This window comes from Helobdella robusta, assembly GCF_000326865.2.
Source record: "Helobdella robusta unplaced genomic scaffold HELROscaffold_22, whole genome shotgun sequence".
In the NCBI taxonomy this organism is placed as follows: domain Eukaryota; kingdom Metazoa; phylum Annelida; class Clitellata; order Rhynchobdellida; family Glossiphoniidae; genus Helobdella; species Helobdella robusta.
The window spans coordinates 452,047-464,038 of NW_008704170.1; the positions used below are offsets into that span (position 1 = coordinate 452,047).

Consider the following 11,992-nt stretch of genomic DNA (forward strand, 5'->3'; position numbering starts at 1 on the left):
ATAAACGCTCCCGCCTCACTTATTTGAGAATAAAATGAGTTGCAAAACCGTGAAATTTGAAAAACGAATTTTTACAAACCACGTTTTAGCTATTGAACGAGAGTGAAGCAAACGTTTTACACCTGACCGAACAAGCTGCAATTTTAAAGTCGGAAATTCGAAGGTTGGAGAGGAACCAAGAGAGGGAGACTTCCGTTTCTAACATGGAGTACCTCAAGAATATCATCTATAAGGTTTGTGCCTTGCTATCGGTTGGTTTGTATGGCATATTTGTGTTGGTATGTGTGTTGGTTTGTTTGTCTGGTTGTCTGTATGTTTGTTTGTCTGTCTGTCGGTTTTTATCATCCTCATCATCCTTTTCCTCCTCCGCACAGTTCCTGACGTTGAAGAGTGGCGACGAGAAGATCCAGCTGGTTCCTGTCATCCACACCATGTTAAAGTTTTCCCCAGAAGAGAAACAGACGATCAGCCGGCTCGCCAGTGGAATCGAACCCGGTACATCGACCTCCAACGTTGAAGGTGGATCCACGTGGAGTGCCTACCTGCCCAAGTGGCCGGGGATCGTTTGATTCCCCTGCCTGGTATTGTTACCCCAATTGAAAAAAGTTAATCATCTGTATGTATGCTTTGTGTGTACACTACACACACACACTAACACATACGTTCGTACTTTCATTTATTTATTTATTTCACTAATTTTTTGGGAAAAATTATTTATCAACATTTATAGAAAGATATGTTGTAGATATGAATATTCGGTTTATTTATTCCATCCATTAGTATATATAAATGCGTGTCTGTGTGTGTGCGTATGTCTGTTTGTGTGTGCGCTTGCGTGCTTTTCGACTAAATGTCCATATTTGGTGACTTTCCAGGTTTTTCCAGTACTAACATATTTTTTTTCATTATAGATTGCAATTAATTGATTGTTAATTAAATTAATTTGATTTTTTTAATTCAATTGTTCAATTTAATAGTTAGTCAAATCAATTAATTAATTAATTTATTTGTTAATTTAATTATTTAGTTAAATTATTTAATAATTCAATTTTCAATTAATGATTGTAAAATTAAACTATGCATTTTCACTTTGGCTTAAGTAGGGTGTTGTATGAATGTGTGCATCATTGCACGGGTTGCTTTTACATTTTCATTCATTCATTTTTTTATTCAATTAGTTAATTACTTATTTGTAGCAAAGATTTTGTTTTGATTTAGAAATATTGAGGCCATTTTTTGTGATATCGTCGTCGTCGTCGTCATCATTGTCATCTGCCACCACTATCATACATTTTGTCATCACTTTCATAGGTTTCATCATCATCTTATCGTCATTATCATTTTAATCAATTTTGATTACTATGTTTAAGTAACTTATAGACAGAATGAATTCATATCAGTACGGTGATACGATGAGATAGATAGCTTAACGAGTAAGGCGCCTGCCAGCTAGCTCTTGCTTCTTGTGCAGTAACTGGGATCGAATGCGAAAGGATCCCTCTTTGCTTATGATGTGCGTGGAGATTCACCCTTTTCCACATGCGCTGTGTGTGTATGTGTGCGTGTGTGTGTGTTGACACGTCTGAGAAAAAAGTAATATTTATTTTATATTTAATGGATTTAAATGATGTTATAATTGTTAATTATCTTGCAGAATGTATAATTTTTTCCTTATAATTAAATAATTAAAATTTAATTATAGCTGTATTTATTTGTATATACGTACACTAGTTGGACTTTCATATGCAGGTTTTTTTTATGTAGATGTGTTTATTACTTTTTTCTCTATCTTTAAAATTGCAGCTACATTCCCAAGTGAGAATTTGTATGTGTGTATGCTTGTTTGTTTGTGTGTGTGTGAGTGAGAATTTGTTTGTGTGTGTGTGCGTGTGTACAGGCACATAACGTGATGGATAATTTGTAATTACCATTGCCCTGTGTTCATTCATTAAATTGTTATATACATATATTATTATATCATTATTACTTAACCTGCATTTCATGTCTTGTACGTACGAGTTCTTCAATTCAATAATCATTAAAAATTAATTATGTTAAATTAATTATTAAAAAATAAATTGAATGATTAATTGTAATTAAAATTGACAAAATACGGTTGCCAAAAAACGGGGTTTGTTTCTGTAAAAAACACGACGTTGATATGAAAGGATTTCTATTAATTTAATTTGAAATAAAAATATTTAAATAAATTTAATTAGAGATAAGCGAGCACTTATTAATTTACAATATTTTCCAATGTCATACAAAATCAACATAGTTAAATACAAATAACACATGATTCGTGTTGACATAGGCATATGTAAGTAAGTGTTTAAGTAAGACATATGTAAGCTGACAGACGCATACACACACACACACACACACACACACACACACACACACACACACACACAGAGAATGTACACATCAAAGCATACACATATATGAAACCAAACAAATCTTAAACAGTTTTATCAGAGGAAAAACTGATAAAATTTGTCAGTCACAAATAACACATAACACAAATATATACAGTTTATTTAAAGTATGCATATATACATGCGAGCACACACAGATACATAAAAATACACACACACATACGCACGTATATATACAAAGTATATACAATACATTATACATGTCCTGTCCGTTATATCACATGATGAAATTATTACGTATCGTGTATACACGTGTTGACCAATTCACTAAGAGATGGGTTTTCCATGGCTGCTGACACTCTTTCTTTATCATTCAGCTGCTTGTTGACTGGTCAGTTTGGGAATTTTTTCGTAAATTATGATAATTTTGATAACGACAATAATAATAATTATGGTAATAATAATTGTATTATTATTATTATTATTATTATTATTGATGATGGCATCAATGACGATGTTGGTGATGACTGACATGATGTTCAATAAATACAATGATGATGGCCATTTGTGATGATTGTAAAGTTCATTATCTTTATCACTAAGACAACGACGATGATATGATAAGTCAGTGTGAAATGCAGGTGATGATATGGCAAATTAGATAGAATTATATATAATATGGTAGAATTAGAATTATGAGAGAAATATGATAGAATTAGTGAATGAATTAGTGAAGAAAATATATATATATATATATTTTTATATATATATATATACATATATATACACATATATATACATAGATTATGTAGACTAAGTTAATGACACAAATTTGGCTTGAAACTTGAAGAATAAATAGTTTAAATATAGTAGAAATAATATATTTTCAATGTTTTACATTTTTGCCTAAACGTCTGAAAATAATATTTCCAATAAACTGGTCACAACTCCTTAAAATAAGTAAAATCAATACTTCTAACCAAGTGATTAGTGAATTTACCAATTGACTAGCTACCAAAATTAATGAATAATTCAATAAAATGTCAATCAATTAACCTAAAATTCAATCATAACAAATTAAATCAATCAGCCAACTTTCAAGCTCTGAGTCATGGCTTCCTTCTTTTATTTTGACACGAATCTGTACAGACATATACATATTTAATTAACTTACTAATTAATTAATTGAATTAATTAATTGATAAGTGGGTATTTTTCAATTTCAAAGATAATAAAATTAATTTATGAAACCGGATGAATTGTTTGAATAAATTTAGTTAATTCATTCACTAAATTTATTTTCAAGTTGAATTAAGTTTATTAGTTGGACAATAATTCTGACTTTGTACTTCTTAGGCAGGCATTCTTGTAGCTTTACTGTGAGGCACAAACCTACATGAATGAGTAAGAACATATTTTATGAATGAGTACTTTTAATAATTAAAACATGTTAAAATAAATAAATCAATTAATTAATCACCAATAACAGTAGCTAAATGGCAATGGGGAACTGTTGGTACAAAAAATACCTCGATGATAATACAAGTTGTATTGGAAATTGGTATTAGATGAATATTTTCCTCTTGTATGATATTCAATTCTTCCAGGGTTGCAGGCTTCTCTGGATCTCTGATTCCCTTGCAAAGATCTTGTGGTTGCATCAAAAAATATTTTATTTTAAATTTAAACAAAATCTATTAAAAAACTTCAGTATTATAAGGTTAGGAATTGAGCTTTAGTATAGAGAGTACTTGAACAGTTAAATACAATAAGAAATACTACTTTTGTATTACCACTAGAGTAAAATACAAAATAAAAATTATACAAAATAAAATTAAAATACATAATAAACAACAAATTAAAATTAAATATATAATATAAAAATAAAGAAACCATAGACAGCTTCAATGAGTTCTTTTCTTTCCAGTTCACTAACAGTTACATCCTCCTTCTTTCCAGCAGATACTGAACTATCACAAACATTATCACTATCATTGTGATCCATCGTTGGATTTCATCACACAAACACACGGCCTTGTAATTCAGTAATTGAGTAAATTATTTTGTTTATTGTTATTCATGTAACTAACAGTAACCTGTAAGGTAAGTAAGTGTAACACTAACTAAACTAAAAAAAAAGACTAAACAACCAAATGTAACTTTTGTTTAATTAATTTATCAACTAAATTACGACAACTCTCTGCATTTGTTTAAGTCTTTAAAAAACTCGCTTGCTTTATTTTATATTAGCTAATTACATTTAATCAGTTTGTTCTATTTTATCCGGCAGTTGATTAGGAAATTATTAGGACAAACCATATAATTAGAATAAACATAACGGCCTTCGCTCATTTTTGACGGTCGAACAAGGAGCTTACTTCCGGAGAAAAATTGGAGGATGATTTTTTATCGCCCAAGTCAAAAGTTACGATCGTATATTTACTAATTTCGGAATATTGCTTTCATTTAAAATTTCAAAATGTTTTAAAAGGTGATACTAGAGGCTGTTTTAGGATAGATATTGCTGTAAGACGGTTAAGTATCTTTTTGCATTTTAAATAAAAAAAATTTTTGTGAACCACCAACAACACTTAACTCATTAACTAACTGTAACAACACTAAACGACGACTAATTAGTAATTAAATTACTAAACTCTAATAATTAAGCTAAAACTAAACTCTACTAATTCTAATTACTAATTGAAATAAATAACAGATAACACTAACGAACAATAAATTAACAGATTAGCATTAGTAGAGAGACTACCAGAAACTACCAACCACTACACTACTACATACTACTACTACACTAACCACTAACAGCACTTGTTCCTAAGATCCTAAATTCTATTGCTTGATTGGTTTTAAAATTTTTATTTACAATGCTTAGGTCTGGGAATAAAAAATATACTAAATTAAATAAATATATTAAACAACTTATTAATCAATTTTATAAAATAAACAATTTTGTAATTTGTTCAATTCTAGCTTCAAACTCCTCAAGCTAACTTGCAATTTAATTAAAATTTATTAATTATGAGTGATTCAAACTAAATTTTTTTTTCATTTAATGTTTTATAAAATATTCCTCATTCTTAAATTGTAGTATATGTTGTTATTAAATTTATTAAAGATAATATGTGATTCCAGTGATTCATCAATCCATGACTTGTTAGATCATGATCATTCAGTTTTAAAGAATCCCCATCACCATAACCAATGAGGCTTGTGAAAATTGTACTTTTAATTTATTATATTTTATGCACTTAGAATGTTGTGTTATTAATTATTATCATTAATTTATTGAATACTGTGCATACCTATGGCAAGTAAATAAAATAATTAAGCATAGAAATAGCCACAATCAAATTAATTTATATAAGCATGATTATAATTTGGATAATAATAATTAAAAATATTGGTATCATTGAAAATGGATAGTCATAAATAAAAAAATAAATCATAAATTGCTAAAAATAATAGTTCCAGTAAGATTTTGCCTTACACCTACATCTTTTTTTCATTCTTATATTATAATAAATGTTTGTTATCAAATATATCAAGGATTGATTTCTCTATCCATGACTAGATTGAATGTCATGATCCTACAGTTCCAGAGGATCCCCATCACCATTAGTCAATAAGGTTTGTAGAAATCACCCCAGGCATACCATCAATGTTTTGTAGCCACCTTTTAATGTAGTGTTAATAAAATGACATTGAGAATAGTTATTTAAAACAATCTTATTAAAATTATTGAACAGGTATGACAAGATCACTTTCTTAATGTCCTAGTGTGAAGAAGATGTAAGCCATTTGTCCAAAGATAATCATATGCCTTATGCCCATACAAATGCAGTGTCAACGCAAATGATTTTTGATCAGAGTCATATGTTCTAATTTTTTTAAACTTTTCCAGAAATTTTTCTGTTAATTTATTTGTTACATTAAATACTTGATGTGTATTTCATATAAAAACTTGATTATGCCAATTTAGTTAACTTGTAAAGCATTAATATAAAATTGACTCTGCTTGTAATGGTGATTGGTATGATGATGATGATGATCCCAGTCCTAAGCAGGGTTTATTATTCACAATGTCATTATGCCCTTTCTAAGTTTTAATAAAATACATGGAATATTGTTGAATGCATTTTATATTTTTTGTATAGATAAGAATGTTGCAATGTACAATGATGGTGTGAATTGCTTCCTTGTGTAACTGATGACATATAAATATAACTAACTTGAAAACATGGGAATGCCTTCTTCAGCATTACCTTCCTTTTTCCATCATAACCCTTATAATCTTTATTACAGAAATGGTCACTGCATATTCTTGCATTTTTTGATGGAAGCCATTTGAAATCATTTATTTCCTGTCTGATGCACTTAATGTCTCAATCCAATCGTTTTACATTTTGAGGAAATCTGAAATTTTATAAACTGTTACAGAAACTTGTGCATTTCTTAAGTATTGCTTTTAATAATAAAATGGTAATCCATGATAGCATTATAAATTATAATAGTCTATAAAATAAAATATATGTAATTGTAAAACAAAATAGTTCTATTCAATGATTTTAGTAGGGATATTGTTACATTTATTTTAGTGTGAAGTTAATTTGAAAATAAACCTGTGAAAAGATGCATCAGAAATTTTCTCATTTCTATTTATTATTAATGCAATTTTTAATGCAACAGGTAGGCATGTTTGTGTATAGCTACGAAAATGAAAATTTACTTAAAAACTAAATTATTGTATCTGACACGAAAATTAGTACAGAAACAAAAACGAAAGAATAAATAACAATATAAAAATTTAAACATTGATTGAAAGAGTTTCTTCTAATTATATGGTATGGGCAATTCGTTGCGAAATCGTTGGAGGAAATGGTGTCAACAGTAGTTATTTTACTGCATGGTAGTTAATCAGCCGGTATAAAGGTTATATTCAATTCCTATCAAATAAATTTGACAAAATGTCATACACAGGCAGAACTAAATAAAGAAATAGATAGATATATACACGTAGTTATAATACATTTATAATGTTGTATTTACACATTCAAATTGTACAATTGTGTTATAGTGTAGTCTCAAATTATTTTGAATTCTCTCAAAAAATTTTAAACGTTTTACTACACTATATATACTAGTTATTTTTATCAACAATTTAAAAATTTTATCAATAATTGAAAAAAAATTCAAATTGATTTCAATGCGATATCGATAATGATTTTTGTGACCTGACTGATTAAAAAGCATCAAAGAAAGTTAAAATAGGATGGAGAATTTGTTATATTGGGATATTCGTTTAAAAAGCGAGCAAAATTTTAATATAAAAGCGCTTATAAATCTATGCATATTGGCTCAGCTTGGCTTGGCTTGGCTTGGAATCGGATGTTAAGCAAGGTGTGGTCTTAAACTATTTTGAATTCTTCCCGAAAATTTTGAACTGCGTGCGTACATATATAGCTATGATTACTGTTGTTTTTATAATGAATTTATAAAATATATAAATATAGCGAGCAAAATTTTAACATAAAAGCGCTTATGCATATTGGCTCAGCTTGGCTTGGCTCGGCTTGGAATCGGATGTTAAGCAAGGTGTGGTCTCAAACTATTTTGAATTACATTAGATTATGTTTATATGAAAAGCAATATAGCAGATTCAACCAGCCAACCAGAAAGTTTCGAAGGCGTTCGTTCGATGACGTCAATTTAGTACGGTTAGCATTGTGGTTAAGACTGTATAATAGTGCAGTATATACATTAAACAAGTTTTTTACTGATGCGAATGATTGAAATGATGAGAATGTATGGTTGAAACGAGTATAAATAGAGGAGCTGAAAAAACGTTGAAATCAGATCAGGCATTTCTGCCTCGCTCGAGTCGGAGTGCCTGATCTCATTTTTTTATATTTATATTTTTTTAATTTATTTATTTTTATTTAATTTTATTTTATATAGAGTTATATAAAGTTATGTAGAGTTATATAGAGTTATATAGAGTTTGCATGTCTGTGTTATATAGAGTTATATAGAGTTATATAGAGTTATATAGAGTTATATAGAGTTATATAGAGTTATATAGAGTTATATAGAGTTATATAGAGTTATATAGATACCTTTCCTTGAGGTTCTTTTCTTTGCCGACCGGTCGGCTTCTTTGCGTTTCTCTATTTTCATTTAAATTAAATAAATAAGATTTGTCCATTCATCTAGGTTCATTCAGGTTCATTCATTCAGGTTATAGCTTCCAGAGGAGTTCGTCGTGGAGGATCAGAATGGTTGTGATGTCACCCTACGTTCAACCTTAACCCTAACTTCCGACTTTACGGTTTCTTAACGGTTTCTTTTTTGCCAGTTTGCTGGCTTTTCCGGCTGGTGGATTTCACCGCGGCTCGTTTCTCTATTTTCATTAGAATTAATTAATAAAATAGGATTTTTTTCATTTCATTCAGGTTGAAGCTTCCAGAGGAGTTCATCATGGAAGATGTCAGGCTACGTTCGTTCATTCAGTGGCAAAGAATACCTGCCTGACTGGGATACGTTTTCTTCTTTTTTTCTGTAATTTAACATTAAGTAGGAATGCTCACACGCACACACACACACATACACAATTACATTAAGTAGCTATATAGGTAGGTTAGATAGGCCTAATTTTAATTGTAGGTAGGATAGATAGGGAGCATCCAACACTAATGTAGTTGAATAGGTAGGCAGCGTAAGTTTATCTCTTCTATTTTATCTTGCACCCACATTACACGCACCAGCGTATTACACACACACACACACACACACACAAATACATACATAAACACATATGTTAGTATTTGAGCGTAATTTTATTTTCATTACACATTCTAATTTATTATTACTAAGGTTGAGAGTAATTTAATTTCATAGGTAGTTAAGAGCAATAATGTAATTCTAGGAAAAATATTGTAATGTAAATTAAAACGCTGTAAGTGTATCGATAGGTAAATTAATTGTTAAGTTTTACATTATCATTATTAAGTTGGAGCCCAAGGCATTACGTAGGTGGTGGGGTGGGTGCCGAAAGGCCAATGAATTGGGCTCTTGAGTTTTGTAATTTTAGGTAAGCTAGGACCGTAATGTAATGAATAGGTTGGTTAAGGCTACGTTGTAACACATACTCATTAATAGATTTAGAGTTTAAGTTTTATATTATTATTACTAAGTTGGAGCCCAAGGCATTACGTAGGTGGTGGGGTGGGTGCCGAAAGGCCAATGAATTGGGCTCTTGAGTTTTGTAATTTTAGGTAAGCTAGGGCTTAATTGTAATGAATAGGTAAGTTGAGGGTACGATAGCCGATAGACCCTGAATTTCGAAGTCTCTTGTCAGAGGTAAGCCTTGGCGGCCAGTGGTGAACCGGCAATGGTTTACTATCCGGACGGCAATGGTTTACTATCTGCACGGTAATGATTTACTATGCGGCATGGCCATAGTCTACTACCCGCACGGCTTCCGGACGGCAAATGGTTTACTATCCGCAAGGCAGTAGTCTACTATCCGCACGGCAATGGTTTACTATCCGGTGCCCTGGCTGTCGGTGAACCTCTGTGCAAGGAGGGAGAATGAAGGGGAACTTTCGACAATCGTACCATTAACAATTTATTATAGATTAGTTAAGGTAATTGAATAGGTAGATAGGATTATTTTTATTAAGCAATTTAAGATGCAGGCACCGCTAAGCTTTCTAGTGAGAATTTTCTCTTTCTCCATTCCACGGGCTGTGTTTCAACAACAATCTCGAGGAGGACTGGCACCAGTTTTGAAGGACAACGCAGGAAATGGTAGGCACTCATCATTTTGCCTTTGTCGAATGGACGACGGTAAGTTTTTTTTACATTTTACTCTCTTTATTATTTTCAAATATTATTTATTTGCCATTATTTCCATTTTATAATTTTTTGCTTCTAAGATTCTAACATTCATTTACTACTAAGCTAATAAAAATAACTTGTCTACAGACTGATGAGAGGTGGGCAGTGGTGGGCCTCAGCACGTTTCAGATGGTGTCTCATGATGATCGTTCCGATAACAACTCGAAGAAAACAACAACGACGATTTTTGAAGTATGGTTTAGTTTCGTTGTTTTTATTTTTTTCATTCATTCATTTTGTCACACAATCTTTCATTCATCCATTAATTGACTCATTCTATTCATTCATTGAATCATAGATTGGTTAATTAATTCATTCAATCAATCAATCATTCGCTCAATCATTTATTCGTTTGTTCTTTCGTTTTAACATTCATTTACTACTAAGCCAATAAAAAAAATTTGTCTACAAAATGATCAGAGGTGGGTTGTGGTGGGAGTCAGCACGTTTCATGATGGTAATCTCATGGTAAGATAAGTTGCATCTTACTTTTTTTCAATGGCTTGTTTTTTATTTTAAAAAATTAACTTTTTCTTTCAATTTTGTTTTTCAGTATCCGGTAAAATTCATTTCCTCGGTGCGTGTCAGATGATGGTCGGTGCAATGGAGGTTCGTCCGTAGTGGGTGAAGAAGTTTCTGGAGGGTACGCGCGCGCACATTTACATACACGCACACACATAAATACAACACACACATACACAACATCCATTCATTCGGTGTCGTTGTTGTTATGTTTCTCTTCAACTTTCTATTTTCTTTACCGGACTTAATTTAATTCATAGGTAAGTTAGGGATTGAGATGAGTTGAACAACTGTAGGTAGGCTAGGGCTTAACATTAGTTAAAAAGTTTCAAGTAAAATATTAACATTAACATAAATTAAAAGCTTCAAGTAAAATTAAACCGTTAAAATATGTAAAATAAATGAGTTGAGTTATCATTACAAGTAAGCTAGGGCCCTGAGAGTAATTTAATTGTAGGTAGGTGACTGACTACTATTCTTGCGACTTTTTAATATTTTTTTTGTGATGTGTTTGTTTTCGCTTCTTAGCACCACACAACACCAACAAAACAAACTACAATTTTTTTTGTCTTCGCCTTAAATTTTACCATTTTTGAACAATCTTTTTGATAATGTCTATTTATTTGTAAAATGTTGACTGGTTTCTAGTTTCTTATTTTGGTTATATAATTTTTGGATATTTCCTGATTTACTTTGTATATATGCATGCATGAATAATTTCTGTTTGGTATGTTGATTTAGTCATTATGATATGCTGTGAACTGTCCTTACTAAATATTCATGTTTCGTGATAATTATTTTTTATCGATCGATATTTTGTTATTTGTTTGTTTAAAATCTGAACTTTTTAAAAAATTGACATTTAACAAATTTTAATTTCGTCACTTTTCATCTTTTGATGATGTCAAATAAAAGCAACTGTTGTGTTTTTCTTTTCTTACTAAAATCTCGAATACAAACATGTACACATAAAGAGACACAGACACACATACATACAAACATACATACACGCATACATACATACTGCCATCATATATACGCAGTACAATAAACATTCATGTCATTTCTGTCAATGCATTTTAAGTATGTTATACTGTTAATCTTGTTAACTATGATGACGATCATCATCATCACAACCATCATCAACGAACAACAATAACAACAATATAATAATAATT

The 11,992-nt window shown here is 30.6% G+C and overlaps 2 protein-coding genes across 2 annotated transcripts; one reads left to right on the forward strand and one right to left on the reverse strand.

Moving 5' to 3' along the window:
* Positions 1 to 89: 89 nt before the first annotated feature.
* On the forward strand, positions 90 to 569 carry HELRODRAFT_78291 (hypothetical protein; the record flags this gene model as incomplete). Its single annotated transcript, XM_009018563.1, has 2 exons — positions 90 to 233; positions 375 to 569. Coding segments are annotated over 2 exons (339 nt in total), but the record flags the coding sequence as incomplete, so codon positions are not given.
* Positions 570 to 2,671: 2,102 nt separating this feature from the next.
* On the reverse strand, positions 2,672 to 4,039 carry HELRODRAFT_78406 (hypothetical protein; the record flags this gene model as incomplete). Its single annotated transcript, XM_009018564.1, has 4 exons — positions 2,672 to 2,766; positions 3,474 to 3,519; positions 3,721 to 3,770; positions 3,859 to 4,039. The coding sequence occupies 4 exons, from the start codon at positions 4,037 to 4,039 to the stop codon at positions 2,672 to 2,674; spliced, it is 372 nt and encodes a 123-aa protein (XP_009016812.1).
* Positions 4,040 to 11,992: the final 7,953 nt, after the last annotated feature.